Here is a 19226-nt window from a genome sequence, read left to right as displayed (position 1 = left end):
GTAATGGGATGGCTGGGTCAAATGGTATTTCTAGTTCTAGATCCTTGAGGAATCGCCACACTGTCTTCCACAATGGTTGAACTTAAATGTTAGACCTAAAACCATAAAAACCCTAGAAAAAAAACCTAGGCAGTACCAGTCAGGACATAGGCATGGGCAAGGACTTTATGACTAAAACACCAAAAGCAATGGCAACAAAAGCCAAAATTGACTAATGGGATCTAATTAAACTAAAGAGCTTCTGCACAGCAAAAGAAACTACCATCAGAGTGAACAGGCAACCTACAGAATGGGAGAAAATTTTTACGATCTACCCATCTGACAAAGGGCTAATATCCAGAATCTACAAAGAACTTAAACAAATTTACAAGAAAAAATCAAACAACCCCATCAAAAAGTGGCAATGTATATGAACAGACACTTCTCAAAAGAAGACATTTATGCAGCCAACAGATACATGAAAAAATGCTCATCATCACTCGCCATCAGAGCAATGCACATCAAAACCACAATAAGATACCATCTCACACCAGTTAGAATGGTGATCATTAAAAAGTCAGGAAACAACAGGTGCTGGAGAGGATGTGGAGAAATAGGAACACTTTTACACTGTTGGTTGGACTGTAGACATTTTTTTAACTTCTTTAGCTGCCCAGTCTCACATAGGCTCCTCATTGCATTCTCTGTAATAGTGGTTGCTAAAGTAAGTTCCACTAGCCTTTTTGAGGCTGGGACACAGGGTATCAGTGGGGATCAGAGAGCAGGAGTTCTAGTTCTGACTGTCCCTGCACAGTTCTTTCCAGGTAGACACTGTCCAATTCTTCTTCTTAGTGTAAGGTCAGTTACACCACTTCCTCTCTCTGTGTCTGCGCCCTCATTTATCAAATGAAGGGTTATACTCACTCATTAGTTAGACCCTCTCTAGCTCTAAAATTTCCTTGAAATACTGAGAAAGGGTACATTCTTGCTGGTTTGACTTATGCAGTTTGTTATTCCTGCAGAGACACGAGTTCTACAGTGATTCTGAATGTTGAAGCTTTAGCCCCCAGTGTGATATTTGAGGATGGGGCCTCTAGGTAGTAATTAAAGTTAGATGGGATCATGTGGGTGAGGCCCTTATGACGGGATTAGTGCCCTTATAATAAGAGACATTAAAGAACTTGCTCTCTGTCTTCACTCGCATGCCATGTGAGGAAAGGTCATGTGAGGACACAGAAAGCGATCATCTGCAAGCCAAGGGGTTGGCCCTCACCAGAAACTGAATCAGACAGCACTTCGATCTTCAGCTTCCCAGTCTTTACAGCTGTGAAAAATAAATTTCTGTTATTTAAGCCACCCCATCTGGTATTTAGTTATAGCAGCCCAAGCAGACTAAGACAGCAAGCATTCTCTAGGATCATCGTGGTGCCTTAGCCTTGGCTATCTTTACATTGGAAAAAGACCTACCCCAGGAGTCAGTGCATTATGGAATGTACCATCAAATAAGGCAAAGCAGAGGCTTCTAAAGCCTCATTCAAACGAAGATAACCAACATTGTCACACAATTTCATGCATTGTTAGTTTTATAGGAGCAGAAATTGCCTGAACTAGGCTGTAAAGTAAAGTTCTTTAAATAAGTACTCAGTAGATAGCTATGGGAAATGAATGACCACTTCCAGTCTTCTTTGGAAGCAGGCGAGGTAGGAATTATAAAAGTGTATTAGTAAAATTAAACAAGAAAATGGATATTTCCAGCAACAAAACCAATTCCCAGAGCTTGTCATTTTCAGCACTATAATGATTTCCATGGTACAGCTTTTAGCTCCAGTGGAAACAACAATGCAAGTGTCATTCTGAACATCACATATCTTAAGTGGTATCTTCTCCATTCTTATTCTTTCAGGATGAATTCAAATATCATCTCTTCTGTGACTTTTCTAAATGTCATTCGAAAAATGACATTTGTATATTTTTACATTCCACGGTATCAGTACAGAACTTATTAATCTTTCCTCAGGGTTTCCATTACAACTTGGTTTTACTTTTATATAGCACTTATCATGTCATATTACAGGAAGCTGAGTATGAGCTCTCTGAGGGAAAAGCTCAATAAATGCTTGAATGAATGAACGAGTGAATTGGTTCTCCTTTGTAGATGACTGATTTCTCATTTATCTCAGGCTTGGCAAGACTCTTTGACTCAACTAACAGACTGAGGCTCTCTCTACCTCCATCTGCCTATCTATTATATGATGCTATGCATGGTAAATGGTGTCTTTTTTTTTTTTTTTTTTTTTTTTTTTTGCCCTTAGAATCTTCAATCAGCCATGACAGCTGCCAGGATGCGAAGCCAGTAAGCTCCAAAGGTCATAGACAAGATCCCATGTTTTAATAATATTTGTTCCAACTGTTGTTTTGTCCATATTTCAAAGATTTCTTGATCTGGATTCATTCTAAAACTGTTGACAGTTCACAGCTGCCAAAAGACCACTATAACAGCATGGAATAGCATGTGGCCTAAGTTGGGAGGTCTGTCCTCTTCTTTACCAGGAAATTAACTCTCCTAAGCTTATGGCCTTAATGAACTCCTTTTAAATAAAATAAAGCCAATTATTTTGATGATAACCCATATGTTAAATTCAGAATAAACTCTGTAGCACAGCCTTCCATCAGCTCCTGAGTCAGCTGAGTGGCAAATGATGATGTAAACAGATTTTACCCTAGTACCTGAATGTTTCCCTTTTGATTTTTTCTCCCTTCTTCTGACTGGCATCTAGGCAGTGTTCTATTCCTTTTGAATATTGATTATGATTGGCCTTTACCTATTTGACACCTTCAAGGAAATATCCTCAGGGTACGTAGAGTTAAATAGTTGAAGACCTAACTAGACATCAGTCATAGGCATATGTCATGTTGGAATTAAAATGAGTAAAGCTGATCTTTAAGCAAGAATCTTGCCCTCAAATAGTACCAGGTAGGCAGCCCTCCCTGAGGAAGCCATGATGGATGTGGCCATAACTAAAGTGACATGTGGAAAAGAGTGGAGAGATGTTGGAGTATTCATGAATAAGGTTCTTGGGTTAATTCATTTTTCTACTCTTCCTTCATTTCTCCCACAGGTCCTTATTAAGCACTTACTATGACCTAATGCTGTCCTAGGCTCAGGAGAAACAGCCATGAGTAAGACCAGGTCACTGTGCCCTCATTGAGCTTCTATTCTAGTAGAAGAGAGAGACAATACATAAGTGAATAAATAAATACATAATTTCAGGAAAACCCTTCTCTTATTGTGAAAAACAAAAATGAGCAAAAGGTATGGCATTTCCTCAAAAAATTAAGCAAAAAATTACCATATGATTCATTAATTCCACTTCTGGGAATATGCCCCAAAGAACTGACAGCAAGGACTCAAACAGATATTTGTTCATCCACATTCATGGCTGCAATATTCACAGTAACCCAAAGATGGAAACAGCCCAAGTGTCCATCAGTGTATGAATGGATAAGCAAAATGTGACATATACATACAGTGGAATATTATTCAGCCTTAAAAAGGAAGTTTTAAGTCATTATGCTAAGTGAAATAAGCTAGTCATAAAAGGACAAATATTCTATGTGAAGTACTTAGAGCAGTCCAATTCATACAGACAATAGAGTGTAGAATGGTTGGTTGTTTTTATGCCATTCCAATGTGGAAAGGGAGTTGTTTAATAGGCACAGAGTTTGAGTTTGGGAAAATGAAAAAGTTCTGCAGATGAATAATGATGGTTGCACAATATGCATATAGTTCCTGCCATTGAACTGTACACTTAAAATTCATTGTAATAGTAAAGTGTTATGCATACTTTACCACAATAAAAAATTTTTTAAAACATTTAAATGGACAATGGGCTAGAGGAGAAAAGAATTAGTTAGACTTGTCTGGGATGATTCCTTTGAGGAAGAGGTGACATTTGATTAGAGACCAATCAAATTGATGATGAGAACATGAAATTACATAGGGAAGCAATTCTGGATTTTGTTCTAAGTACAACAGAACACCTTTGGAGGGTTTTGATCAGTGAAAGGACATGAGCTGATTTACTGCTATAAAAGATCATGCTGGCTGCTCAGTGGAAAGCACGCTAAAAGGGAGGAAACCTGGGGGCTAGAAGACCAGTTAAGAGACTGTTGCAGTTGTGTTAGGCTATTCTTCACATTGCTATAAAGGAATACCTGAGGTCGGTTAATTTACAAAGAAAAGAGGTTTGATTGGCTCATGGTTCTGCAGCACTTGCTGTACAAGCATAGCAACAAGTCTACTCAGCTTCTGGTGATGCCCTCAGGGAGCTTTACTTATGGTGGAAGGGGAAGTGGAAGCAGGCACATCTCATGGTGAGAGTGGGAGCAAGGGAGTGTAGGTGGGAGGTGCCACATGCTTTTAAACAGCCAGATCCTGATAGAACTCACTCACTACCATGAGGACAGCACCAAACCATGAGGGATCAGCCCCCATGACAAAAAAAAAAAAAAAAAAACACCCCGCCAGGCCCCACCTCCAACGCTGATGATCTCAACCTGAGATTTGGAGGGCACATCCAGACTAATCAGCAGTCATCTAGGCTAGTGACTATAATGGCTCAGGGGATGGGAAATAATAGGAGAGATAGTGAAAAGTGGTTGAATCAGGATTGTATTAGCAAGGTAGACTCATCCTGATTCACTAATGGAATTGATGTGGGATGTGAGGGAAAGACATGCCTGAAGGGTGACATCTTGGTTTTTAACTGAGCAACCTAGTGAATGGGGTTCCCATCTACTGAGATGCAAATGACTGGGGGAAATACTAGTCAGGGAATGACAAGGGGGTGTGGGGAGGCAATCAAGAGATGTGTTACCTAAAAGTGAAACCATAAACCCCATGTCCAGGAAAGTACTGGCACATAAAAGCCCTTTATTAAATAATCATTGAATGAGTCAGTGAATGAAACCAAATGCGTAAGCGTGGGGAAGGAGAAAGGAAGAATGGAAACTAGCTCTAAATTTTACTACATATGAAGGAGTGCATTTGGCAAATGATATGATGGTAAGGACCCTGGGCTAGAATTTCAGACAACTGGGTTCTCAGAAAATATTTCCAAAGCTCAGATTTCTCTTTCTAGCCTTTATTCTGGGACCTCTCCCTTTTTCTTTCTCTGCAGGAAATGTGTTCACATATTTATTCATCCCAGCCAGCAGGTCCATATCCCTTACATCCCTGTGCGTAAGTGCAGAATGGGTAGCCCCCAAGACATGGAACAGCTAATCAGTGAGCTCCTCAGCTGTGGGATGGAACGAGACTGAAGCCCCCTCCTGCCAGCGACCACACTCATCACCAACCACTCCTTCCCCACTCCCAGTGTCCACACTCACAGCGTTCCTACTGGAGCTGTGGAGTTGGCTGCTCGACAGACCAGACAAATTCCCATAAATCAATTCCCCAGAGGGTCTTACTCTCTAAGGACATGATTTTAAGCAAGTTGGGGACAAGATTAGTTCATACCATGCATTGGCTAGTCTTGAATTGACAGTCCTACTAATTGTTCTTATGGAGTTTGGGGCAGGTTCCTACTGAGACTTGCAGAGCAATTGGTGGGAAGAAAATCCGTTAAAAGTTGCCTTCACAACTGCGGCGGGCATAATGCAAAATGAGAAATACCTGTGAAAATACTGCAAAACAGCTGTGGAGTAAGAGCGTTGCCTCTATTTCACATATTACCGTGTTTCATGTATTAACCACTTTTGTACTGGCTCTTCCACAGGATGGAGGGTACAGAGTCTGCCGACATCAGCTCCTTTGCCTGTTTCTCTTCCGGCAAACACTATGCCACCGATCACCATCTGGACTAGCTCTCCACAAAACACTGATGCAGACACTGCCTCCCCATCCAATGGCACTCACAGCAACTCAGTGCTCCCAGTTACAACATCAGCCCCAACATCTCTGCTTCCTAAGAACATTTCCACAGAGTCCAGAGAAGAGGAGATCACCAGCCCAGGTTCGAATTGGGAAGGCACAAACACAGACCCCTCACCTCCTGGGTTCTCGTCAACAAGCGGTGGAGTCCACTTAACAACCACTTCGGAGGAACACAGCTCGGGCACTCCTGAAGCAGGCGTGGCAGCTACAGTGTCGCATTCCGCTGCTGAGCCTCCCACACTCATCTCCCCTCAAGCTCCAGCCTCATCACCCTCATCCCTATCAACCTCACCACCTGAGGTTTTTTCTGCCTCCATTACTACCAACCACAGCTCCACTGTGACCAGCACCCAACCTACTGGAGCTCCAACTGCATCAGAGTCACCGACAGAGGAGTCCAACTCTGATCACACACCCACCTCACATGCCACAGCTGAGCCAGTGCCCCAGGAGAAAACATCCCCAACAACTGTGTCAGGCAAAGTGATGTGTGAGCTTATAGACATGGAGACCACCACCACCTTTCCCAGGGTGATCATGCAGGAAGTAGAACATGCATTAAGTTCAGGTGAGTCTCTGTCTAGTCCACTAGTTTTCATTACTACATCCACACGTTAAGAATGCAGTTCAGTGAACCAAATACAATGGAAAATTTGAATTTTGCAGTGTAACACGTAAGTTGAATTATAATTCACAAGAATTTCCACAAGAGTGCAAACTTTTAGTCACTTAACAATTTTCATGATTCACTGTGGCCAATTGCACCTTTATGGCCTGTTTTCACAAGTCATAATGATGCTACAGGGAAGGTAAGCACATAAGACCAGATAGCAAAGGGATTAACAGCATGGCTTTGGCCAAGCTTCCTAGGTTTCAACTCTGGCTCCTGACCTTAGGCAAGTTACTTCACCTCTTTGTGCCTTTATTTTTCCACATCTGTAAAATGGGATAAAACAGGTTCTACTGCATATAGTTCTTGTGGAGATTAACTGAAATGACATAAAGCACTTAGAACAGTTCCTGGCAGGGAGTAAATGCTCAGGAAAAGTCATTTGTATTATTCTGCTCAGCGTTTTAAAGTAGTGTCTCCCTTTTGGAAACCAGTCAAAGTAGAGTAGGAGTGGAGAAAACTTACTTATTCTTTATAGTCACTGATGTATTTCAAGGGAAAGACAATAAATTTTACAAGATGTCACATCTGCTTTTATTTTCCCAGTAATTCTATGAAGTTAGTATTATTTTTATCTTTGTTTTGTAATCTTGGAAATTATGGTGGAGAGAAATCGAGGGCTCTTTCTGAGGTCACCCGCATCTGACATTGATGTGAAGACTATACAATTTAGCGTGTTGGGCAGAAAGAGGCTTTCATGGGAGCATTTGGCCACTTAGCTGAGAAAGAGGGAGATGAGCTCATTTTAGATGAGCCAGAAGTTAGCGGGGGAAATGGAGCTGCAGCCCCTCCACTGGGTGGTCCTGAGAGAGATGTGGACTGAGAAGGTCATTTCCAGACAGCACCCTGCATGGTCAGTTGGGGTCAAAGGAATGGCCATCACTGAGGAGAGAATCACAACTTTTAACAAACAATTGATGTACATCCATCATGAATGGAAACTGTGCTTGACAGCAGAGGTAGGAAGAGACAGAACTAAGATTAACTAAGATGTGATTCCTCATGGAAGAGCTCACAATTTAGTAAGGGAAGAAGTCCCAAAGAATTGCACATTTTTATTTCAAAGGTCCAGTATATCATTGAGGATCTCGACAAGAAAAAGAGAGACACTCAGACTGGGATAAAGGAACTAATGACAAAGGTCTGACTGGGGAATGGGAGAACCACAGGGGTCGTGATAACAGGGCTGTTACAGGCCAGACCTAGGAGGAAAGGAGAGAGTAGTAACCAGAACCCAGAAGGAGAGGCCCAGTAGAGTTGACCACGCCAGCAGGAGCAGTGACTCTTGGCTGACGGACACAATGATCTCAAGGTTAACCTCCCTGGAGTGAAGGGAATGACTACTGTGCCCTCCCTCTCCCAGCTCCTCTGATACGCAGCCAGAAGCCAACAAGGAGACGCACTGGTGTGGTTCATGCAGGTTGACCTCATAGAGGGCTGGTCAGAGAACCACACAGAGAAGGGTGGAGAGTGGATCTGCAGAGGTGAAGGAGGGAAATCTGTTGACTCCTCTGTGCAGCCCATCACCCCATTAGCACCCTTTTTATATCTCCGGGCCAGCACTTAAAACATTGAGCTTGAATATATATCTTCAGTCTGTCTCTGTCCCAACCCCTGCACCCCAGGCTCCCAGCATGAAGATAACATCTCTGACACTGGTACCTGGAGCAGAGTGGGTGTTAACCTTGATGCGATATCTTAAGAACCATCTTAAACAAAGGGAGCATCAAAATACAGTGACCCCATCCCTTTTCTTTCCTAGTTCAGGCCCTCACCACCACTTGTCTGTACAACTTTTTCAGTTTTTAACCGGCCACCCTCTCTTCACTTTCTGTCCCCTTCAGGATACCTTAGACATAGCAGGTTGATATTCCTGAGCACAAAATCTAAGCTTAGCATACATGAATCTCTAAACTGACACATCTACTCCTTCCTACAAGTACCCTAGTTTTATGGGCTGGATTATTCAAGACAGTTCTGTTCTAATATCTTGGCTTGATTTTAGGCTCTATATCTTGATTTCCTCAACTCTAGGCCAGCAGGGTCAAGAGGCCCCAAATTGGTGGCAGTTGGCTCATAAACCTTGCAGTTCATGGGAATATCATATACAGCAGAAACTCAGAAGAAACGACAGAATGTTGAAATGGCTGGGGAAGAGACGTGTGGCAGATTAGAGGGACATCACTGACCAGTGCACATTTCACAGACCAAAGAGTGTTTATCCCTATGATCTACTAAATGAAAAAATCTTCAGATTGCATCTACCAAGACCCTCTTCTTCATGCAAACAAGTACGAGACCTATCCTTTGAGATTTTATCGTTTAAGTAGAGAGAAAGGACACAGGACAAGTAACTCTTAATATCACTACTTAGTTTCTAATATGAGAATGAACCCTGGTAGGCAGAAGGATCTTTGGGATGATATGATAGAACCTGCTCACTTCAAAGGTGAAGAAACTATGTCCCAGAAGTCTGAAGTGCCTCACCCAAGATCACACGGCTCAGTGGCAGCATTGGGCCCTGTGCCCAGGGCCCAGATCTCTAAGCCAAGTCAAGTCCTCTCTCATCACTCTGAATTGCTGCACTGCTCCTTTATTAGCTAGCAGACCAAGCAGCATTCTGTGGGTTTGCGCTTCAGGTTACTATTTTGGGATGCTCTTATTTAGAGATTCTTTATACTGCTTTTAGTAGTGGCAGTAATAACACCACATTTTGCATAGCATCTTGTCTTATCCTGTGTGGGTTCACATAGTATGTTTCTATTAATCCAAGGATTCACCCACTCAACAAATATCTAAACATAGTCACCAATGAATAATTCTGAAACAAGGTGAATATTGTGGGAGTTAAATTTAACTATAGATGTTAAGGAAGGGCTCCATGATGGAGAGAGCAGGGAGCTGAGTTGCAGGAAATAAAGCAAATTTGGGCCTAAAGGGAGATGAAGGAGATTGGGGCAAAGGGAGTTTCAGGTGCTCATTTACAAAGGCAAGGAACCAGGAGCACGATCGTTAAGGCTGGACACACTTGCATTCAGAATCCACCCAGAAGCTGTAAGCACTTAAGCTGCTCTTGTTGAATAATCCAGTGCCCTCCACATTGCCAGGTCTAATGGTAAATTCTTAGACCTATTTTATTTGTTTATCATTTCAACTTTTATTTTAGATCAGTGGGTACATGCCCAGGTTTGTTACGTGAGTTTATTGCGTGATGCTGAGGTCTGGGGTACAACTGATCCCGTCACCCAGCTGGCGAGCACAGTACCCAATAGGTAGTTTTTCAGCCCTTCCCCAATTCTGCCTCCTTGCTCTTGTATTCTCTGGTGCTTCGACCTGGTTTGACCTGACCTGGAGCAGTGTCTGACTCAGATGATCACTGCCCTCATCGTTAAAGCACTGGCTCTGCTCAACGTTCAGGGTGTGCATCTTCACTACCTTCTGTCTCTGCTGCCTTGCTTCACTTCCTCATTTTCCTTCACTATCCAGGTCAAGTACCTCGGGCCTCCTCTCTCCCTGATCTCTCCACTGTCACTCTTGAGTGGATGACTCATGACTTTCAGTGTCATCTGTGTACTGATAACACTGAGATGTAAAATTCTCCCCCTGTTTTGCTTCACTGAACTATAGACATGAATAGCCAGCTGTCAGCCAATTCATCGTCTCCACTGGGTGGCTCATAGGCATCTCACACTTAATATGTCTAAGGCGAATTACTGATTTCCTTAACTCTCGGCCTGTGCCCCTTGATCATTTCCTGTCTTCTGTCAATTCTTCAGGCCAAAACCCTCGAAGCAATCCTAGACTCCTTCTTTCTCATTTACTCTATATCCAGTCCATGAGATCAGGGCTGATCGCCTCTCGTCCCTCTGTCATCTTTCACGCGTGTCACTTTAATATTCCTGCAACTGATCTCACTATTCACTGCACCCTTGTCGGGCAGATCTTTTCAAAACTCAGAACAGACTCCACTGTTCGTCTGCTCTCACATTCCAGTCACTCCCCGCTCTGAATCAGAGTAAAAGCCAAAGTCTCTACCATGCCTACAAAGCTCAGCAGGATCTGACCATAGGACATCTACCCTCACCTCTTCCACTCTCACCCTCAGACACACTGGCAGTCTTACTGCTTCTTGAACATACCGGAGATACTCCTGTCTCAGGGATTTTGCACTTACCATCCCCCCTGTCTAGAACATTCTCCCTCCAGATCTTCAGTGGCTCCCTCCTTTTCATCAGTCAGGATTCTGTTTACCTGTCACCTCCTGAGCAAGCCTTTATTCACTCCCCCATCTGAAATAGTAAACCCCAGCACTACTGATCCCTTTCCCTATTTAATTTTTCTTTTTATCACTTAACCATTTTCTGACATCATATGATTTATTTGATAAGTTAGTGTCTGTTTTCTGCCACTAGACAGAGTCAGTGTCTGTTTTCATGTCACCATGAAAGCGAGGACCTTGTTTGCAAATAGGAAGATATGGGCTACACCCCCAACCCCTAGAACAGAGCCCAACACATGGTAGACCCTCAATAACATCTGTTGAATACATGAATAAAACAGTCAATCAACTGATACTAGGGAAGTTAGTAGATCTCCCTGAGCCTTGATCCTATCATCAGTAAAATGGGATAGGGATAGTATTCACATGATGGGGTTATTGGTAGGTTCAGGTAAGATAATAAATTTATAGCATATGGCTATTGAGCAATAGCTCAATCAATGGCTATGGTTGCTACTTTATTATTTATTTACCATTATTACTATTCTGCTGGTGTGATTATCATTGTTATTATTTTATTTATCATGTTGAAGAATGCCCACCATCTTCAACAAATATTTATTGAGCTTCTACTATGAGCCAGGCATCTGGTTAAATACTAAGGATATAGCCATGAGTAATACAGTCACTTTACTCATGGACATTACAATGTAGTGTGCACATGGTGCACGGCATAGTGAGTAACCTAGTTTGGGTCCCAAGCTACATGGAGGGAGACACTGCAGATGTAGGAAGATGCCTTCAGGACAAGCATTAGAGAACCCTAGGGAGCAGCCTAAGACAATTGGTTATACTTTCTAGGCCATTGATAGTCACCAAGGGCTTTTGATCAGGGGAAGAACATATTGAGAATCATATATTAAAAGTATTCAACTGATGGTAATATGTATGTCAAGTTGCAGGGAGTTCAGAATTGGAACCATGTATGCCAGTTTATAACTGTTTTCTGGTTTGTCATTGTTGTGCACTGATAGTAGGCACATCACTTAACTACTCTAACTTAAAAGGGCTTGGTTGTAAACTGAATACAGGAGAAGCAATCTCTCAGGTCCTTTTGGCTTTTTATACTATGGTAATTATTTATTACAATTATCCTTTACAGAAGACATGAGGTTCATGGTCATATGAAGCGTACTGAGAATATGTATGTTCCAAGAACTGGGCTAGGGACTGACACAGGTAGCCCTCATCTGATCCCAGTAGCGTGAGCTCAGCAGTATCTGTTCTACAGGTGACAAAACAAGTCCAGAGAGACTAAGTTCTCACTTGAGTGACCAGACCAGGATTGAAATCCAGTTCCTCTGACTGACCCTAAGTCAAGTGTTCCTTTCACAATGCTCATCCTACCTGAATTAGTAGAAACACAGAGTTAGGGAAGAACTGATGGGCTTCAGCATTACTGCAGAAATGAGCTAGATGGGCTAGTTGCCAGATGTTGCCAGCTGGGTCCCAGGGGTGGAGGTGCCCAGTGAGAAGAGAAGCAGATGGTGGTAGCCGCCATGCAAAATTGGCTGTGCAGAAGAAGAGTTTTGATGGATTTTCATTTTTTAGCTTTTGTTTGGCTCTTAAAGGAAGAGAGAAAGATGTGATGTATTAAATTTGGGTCACTTTGTTTTATTAAATCAGAGCTCTTCAAGGATGAAAACTATGACTACAGTGTGTTTTTGACTCCCTGAACAAAATTGAATGGTGCTATGAACAATTTGGTGCTCAGTACATGCTTGAGGGATTAACTGACATTGCAAAACAAGTAATATTCAAAACATCATCAGTTCTTGCATATGCAAACTTTAAAATTATAGTCACTGTGCTTGTTGTAAAGTGGATATTCTCTTTTGTCTGTAAAATCCACATGTACACTGGTCTTTCACTATCCTATTATTTTCATTATGAAGAGAAGCACACACAACCGTGAAAATTGGTGAAGACCATTGAACATTAAATTGCTGATCTGAACCGCAGTATTTACTCAGTGTAAGCTATGCCAATAAATACCTTTAAATAAAGGGCACTAAGCAGGCACAGACATCTAGACATCTCTATGTCCATACCGGCAAGGGACTTTCAGCTCTACAAGACACCCATCAACCTTAGATTTGAAAAAAGACTCAACTTGTAGAAACGATGAAACAATAATTTTAAAAGGATATGTAGAAAATTTCAGAAGTGAAAAAATGTATATTGTAGTATGTTAATGACCATCATGTTTAACTGACATATTAAAAATAGGTTAAAGGGGAAAACAATTGTTTAATTTAAAAAAAAACAACAACAACAACATAGGTGTGAGAAGACCATGGTAAACATTTCCTGGTCAAATTCTTTTTAAATGGCCAGAATGTATCAGAAAGCAATAATCCTAACAAGTATAGTATCTTAGGCTCAACTTTACAAATATTAGATCATTGTACATGCCCAGGCCTGGTCCTCTTATGGTGAGTGCTGCCACCATCTTTTCAGTTTTCTTTCTCTCCCACTCCCTAGCTCTACTCTGTCACTGAGTACTGTTGATTTTGAACTCTTGGTAGCTCTCAAATTCATCTACTGCTCTTTGTTTTTATCTCAGAGCTCCCATAATCCCACTGCAATAGCCTCCCAACTGCCCCTCATTTCCCCCCTGCACCCATCTCCCTACTCCCTGTTGTCCACACAGCAGCCAGAGTGACAATTAAACACAAATCTGATCAAGTCTTACATAACCTTACTACCACCACCATCTCTGGGGGCAGTCCACTGCTTTTAGGGTAAAGTCCAGACAACTTCACTTTATGGGGGCTCCACTTGTCACCCCAGTGTCATCCCACAACCCTCCCCTCGCTCTCTGCACCACCCACACTGGCTGTCTCTCAGTTCCATGAGTGCCTACATCTCCCTCTTGATTTAGGGCCTTCACTCACTTGGACGCTACCTGGGACTTTCTCACAACCCATCACTTCACCTGGTTAATTCTAGCTCATTCCTCAGGTCTCAGCTCAAATAGCACCTGGTCAGAAAGTCTCTTATGGGGTCCCCTGTCCAGTGTTGGCCTCCCAGTTACAAGTTGTCACAAGTCAATCACATCTGTTCTTCACAGCATGTGGAGAACACATTTTACTTATATTTCTTTGTTCATTGCCTTCACTGCTTTTAAAGTACCTGAGAGTGGGTCCTTGTCTATTTTGGCTCACAAATATATTCCCAGCACCTAACAGTGTCTGGCTCAGGGTAGGTTTTCAATAAATGTCCAATGAATCAATCAAATCAATCAGTGATTTTTGGTGACAATATCAATCTTTAGACAATAAATTCATATATTGTGTTAGCCTCATTAATCCTGTGCTTTGAAATGAGAATGAAGAAAAATTGAACATCCTCACTGTGTCTACAGAGACATCCCTTCGGATGCCTTTAAGAAGTGTAGATGTCTAAAGGACTTTCTGCTGCCCACCCCAAGCCCAGCCCACCTCTCTTCTCACCATTCTGACTCCCTTCTTTGGCTTTCCCATAGACTCCAGGGCTGCCAACGCTATGGGTTGTTATAAACTCTCACTCATATTTTTTCTTTTGTGCCCAGTTCTTTTTTTTTCTTTCTTTCCAACTTTTATTTCAGTTTTGGAGGGTACATGTGCAGGTCTGTTGCATGGGTAAATTGTGTGCCATGCAGGTTTGTTGTACAGATTTTGTTACTGAAGTAATAAGCATAGTGCCCTATAGTTTTTTTATCTTCACCCTCCTCCCACCCTCCACCCACAAGTAGGTCCCTGTATCTGTTGTTCCCTTCTTTGTGTCCATGTGTACTCAAGGTTTACCTTCCTCCTAAGTCAGAACATGTAGTGTTTGGTTTTCTCTTCCCACATTACTTTGCTTAGGTTAATGGCCTTCAGCTCCATCCATGTTGCCGCAAAGGATGGGATTTCATTCTTTTTATGGGTGAATAGTACTCCATTGGTGTATATGCACATTTTGTTTATCTAATCCACCATTGGTGGGCATTTAGGTTGATTCCGTGTCTTTGCTATTGTGAATAGTGCTGTGATGAACATACATGTGCAAGTGTCTTCATGGTGGAACTATTTATATTCCTTTGGGTATATACTCAGTAATGAGATTACTGGGTCAAATGGTAATTCTGTTTCAAGCTCTTTGAGAAATCTCCAAACTGCTTTCCACAGTGGCAGAACTAATTTGAATTTCCACCAGCAGTGTATAAGCATTCCCTTTTCTCTGCAACCTCACCAACATCTATCTTCAACTTTCTAATAATAGCCATTCTGACTGGTGTGAGACGGTATCTCATTGTGGTTTTGATTTGCATTTCTCTAATGATGAGTGGTGTTGAGCACTTCTTCATATACTTGTTGTTTTCCTATTCTTTAAACTTAGTTTAAACCTCAAAGTTTCCTAAAGCCAGATAAACTCCCATAAGGGGATCCAACTGTCAGATTTTAATTTAAGTAAAAATTATTCCGAATTATTGTCTCTTCTTCTTATATTTCTCCTTTGGCTCAGTTATATTACCTAAATCTTAATCTGGTTTTGAAATGTTTCCAAAATATCTTTTGAGATATATATGTCAAGGTAATAAAATCAGCTATTTACTATCTATTTAGTTTGTCATGTAGTAGCAATATAACTCTATCACATATTTTAATTGTCCCAACATCACCTTTTATTACATTTGGAAAGCTTTTGTCTTTACAGAGCAATTTTCTTTTTCTGTTTCAAACGCTTTCACCAATCGCATATGATGAAAGTGGCTGTGGAAATGGTTTACTGAGAAGGTGGGATTTAACTTATAAACACAGCTGATACCATTAATATGTCGGATATGGATATGCTTGATTCCATACCCTGACTGAACCCTTACTCTAATCTTCCAACTCAAAAAAGCTTGTCTTTTTAGTTATAAAATAATTTGGCAGGGAAATGAGAATGGATGAACACCCTCCCATCATCTTTATCAGAAAGGTTCTAAAAATCCCATGTCAGAGAGTCAAGTCAGGAATATTGCATTAAGAGTGCATAAAATGGATGCTAACTTAATATTGTCCTCAGCATGCTTCGTTCCCCCTCGGGTCCTAGGATACAAAAATATTGGCCAAAAAGAGATGATATTTTATTTAACAGTATAATGCTTTTATTGTCAGACTCATGAAGGCAAATGTTAAAATTATAAAATCTCAGTAGGTCCATGGATGTGGGCCATCAAAAACACTTTGCCATATTTCCATGTGGAGAAATCATGGAGTCATTTCAAAGACAGGCTCTAGGAAGGCAAGAATGGTAGTAACAGCACAAGCTTTGGCATCAGACTGCCTGGTTAAAATATTTGCTAAATGGGAGAAATGAGCAAGTTTGTTTATCACAGGTGTTCCATTTTCCTCATCTAGATGATGAGGGTAATTATAGTACTGTACCTGTTTTACAGGATTCTTATTAGGGTTACATGAGACAAGTATATTAAGTGCCTCTTACATAGTTAGCACTGTGTAAATGTTAGCTAGTATTATTACAGTTGGGTCCTTAATTCTCAGTGTGGATACCAACCAGCAAGAGTTTTGACTCTTCTAGACTTTGATTTTCTTAACTCGAAGAATTAGAATGTTTGTAAAAACACTTTAAGATTCCCAAAGGGATTATTACTGTGACCATTAGATAATAAAAGTCCACTTAAGTACCCGCCTATAGCATAATACAGAAAAGCATAATCCAAAAAGTGTAAAGGAGAAAAATAGCTATGTTCACATTTGAAACAATAACAGTTTCAGAAAACTTGGAAAATCCAAAGAAAAGTGGAGTCCAAACAACTGAAGGTTTCTAGCTAAGAGAAAGGCAATCTTGGGGCATTGGGGGAAACAAAAGCTGAGCTGCAGGATTTAGCCTGGGTCCCATCTGCCCCCAAGGTTAGACAATTGAGACCTAGAAGTTGTACTCTTCCCTTAACTTGCATCAAAGTTTGGAAATTATTTTTCTTTCCAATGTTTTTAACTCCAAAACTTTGAATTCCTGAGTCTGGGAGAAATTAACACTTGGTAAATACAGTATTCAAAAGCAAGATCCTGCGTGGCCTTGCTGATTAATGACATGGAGTGAGGCTAAATTTAGCTTGTGGTTCCTAGGAGATCCCTGAGTCCTTGGGACTGTAGTAATTATATTGATGTCACTGCCCTTGGCCAAGGTGTCAGGATAGGTAACCTGAAACTATGACTCTCTGTTCCCTGCCCATATTCTGTGATAAAAAAGATAAACTTGCACACTGCTTGGCAACCAGGGTTAGGACTTTGTCTTGGGCTCTTAGAAGTTCTTCCTTCTTGCTTATGTCCTCTGAACCAAGAAAATACCAGTGTGGAAGCTCTCACCTGCCAAGGTTGGTGAACTCCACAAGAATCTGAGCCTTTACCTTAGCAGACTGGATGATTTTTGCAAAGGACATACGCTAACTTTTCTCATTTATTTTTCCCTTTAGTTTCTTGTTTGTTTGTTTGTTTGTTTTCTTTGAGACTGAGTTTTGCTTGCTCTCGTTGCCCAGGCTGGAGTGCAGTGGCACAATTTCGACTCACTGCAAACTCCACCTCCCGGGTTCAGGGGATTCTCCTGCCTCAGCCTCCCAAGTAGCTGGAATTACAGCTGCTCACCACCACACACTACTAATTATTGTATTTTTAGTACAGACAAAGTTTCATCACATTGGCCAGGCTGGTCTCGAACTGCTGAACTCAGGTGATCCACCCGCCTTGGCCTCCCAAAGAGCTGGGATTACAGGCGTGAGCCACTGCTCCCAGCCCCTTTAGTATTATTTTATCCATGGTCATGCCTTGTTTTCATCACTGAAATACTAAAGAGATAGAGGAGACAGTTAACAACAACAGCAACAACAAAAAGCTCTTCTCTCTCATTGTTCACGGAGATGCTGGCACCTACTGAGCAAGATGGTGGCATGCTTCCTGCAGTCCATATTCACTCCTCTAAGCTTCCTTCACAGAGATGACCTAGGAGTTGAGATTCCCCAGCCTGGCCTCTGATGTTCCTCATTCCTGGCACACTTCTTTTGATCTGGGGAGCACTATTAGCACAACTGAATGAGGGGATTGATCCTGGACACTTAGCTGGAGTTGCTGTGTGTTAATCGGTTGTTCTAAGGTGGAAAATGGCTGCTTTGCCTTGAGAAAAGGCAATGAAGAATATCTCTCATTATTCTTAGAAAACCAGTATCGTTCACATTACAGGTGTCAAAAGAGAGCTGAGATTGAACAACCTGAACACACAGTTAAAATAAATTCCAAGTGGAAAAGAGGCTTCATTCGTGTGGGAAAAGATTGTAATTCTAAGTGAAGTGAAGAAACTTTAAAACCATGGTAACCAAGAACTGTGCCGACATGTGTGCCTGGTTTGCATTAATTGCAAACGTACGCTTCCCAGGTCCTTAAAATACAGCTGATGTGCCCCTATGAGAGAGGAATGAAGAAAGAGGAAACAAGCACTGGGCTTGTGCAAGAGCAAGTATTTTATTATCTCAACCAAGATTAATATTTCTAGCATACATTTTTAACTACAGGTTTTAGGTAGGTAACATCCTTTTAGATAAAAGTGAAGCCAGTCTCTAAACCAGGTCTTCTGATAACATGAAGTGGAAACATAGATGTTGGGATCCTACCCCACAGTTCGAATCCCAATTCTGCCCACTAACTAGCATGTAGATAAGAGTACAAACATGAGGTAAAATATTCCAGCTGTGATAATACTTGGCTAATTTTGATAAAGTTTACCTCTGCCACTCTGTGTAAACAAATGACTAGTAACTTAATGATGTAAATATTTTGAGAGAGGAGTAATGGGGAAAAGGGCTAATTTACTTATTTACAGGACAAGCTTAGGTTGTGTTAATTAAAAACACTTCTGTAGTATACTTGTATGCAAGCTGTTTTCTTCATAAAGATGCTTTCTTTTTGCAACGTAACTACTAATAAAGTTCAGGTTTTTAAAAGTAGCTGTGCTTCAGAAGAAATCAGAGTTATTTTGTGAATCACTTACTTTAGGCCTAGACAAATAATAAAGTATAATGTAGTATACCTGGCTTTAAGAGACTTTCAGTCTAGAGAGTAGGCAGAACGTATTCCCATAAAACCACTGATATGACAGTGTATTTCATACATCTACGTCTTATATGTATAATATGCATAACCACCCACAGCTACATATGGCAGTATCAGTTACATACTAAAATAAATTTACTAAATTGTCCCATACACAATAAGACAGCAAATGTCTAGAAAAAGAGGACTCAAGATAGTGACTGTCATCAGGGATGAGTTCCAAGAGAAAGCTGGACTTGAGAAGGATTTTGCATAAAAGGTGCATCCTTCTTCCCAAAGCATTTCCAT

At 41.3% G+C, this 19226-nt stretch overlaps 1 protein-coding gene across 3 annotated transcripts in view; it reads left to right on the top strand.

Moving 5' to 3' along the window:
• PARM1 (prostate androgen-regulated mucin-like protein 1) overlaps positions 1-19226 on the top strand; it is a 110109-nt gene that overhangs the window by 70023 nt on the left and 20860 nt on the right. For all 3 annotated transcript variants that reach the window (XM_028848067.2, XM_078001715.1, NM_001266923.1), the window contains 1 exon segment: positions 5760-6485. In XM_028848067.2, the coding sequence (XP_028703900.1) occupies positions 5822-6485 (664 nt within the window). In that variant the 5' untranslated portion in view covers positions 5760-5821.

The sequence above is a fragment of the Macaca mulatta genome, chromosome 5, assembly GCF_049350105.2.
Source record: "Macaca mulatta isolate MMU2019108-1 chromosome 5, T2T-MMU8v2.0, whole genome shotgun sequence".
In the NCBI taxonomy this organism is placed as follows: Eukaryota; Metazoa; Chordata; class Mammalia; order Primates; family Cercopithecidae; genus Macaca; species Macaca mulatta.
This window is presented reverse-complemented; position numbering and strand designations above follow the sequence as displayed.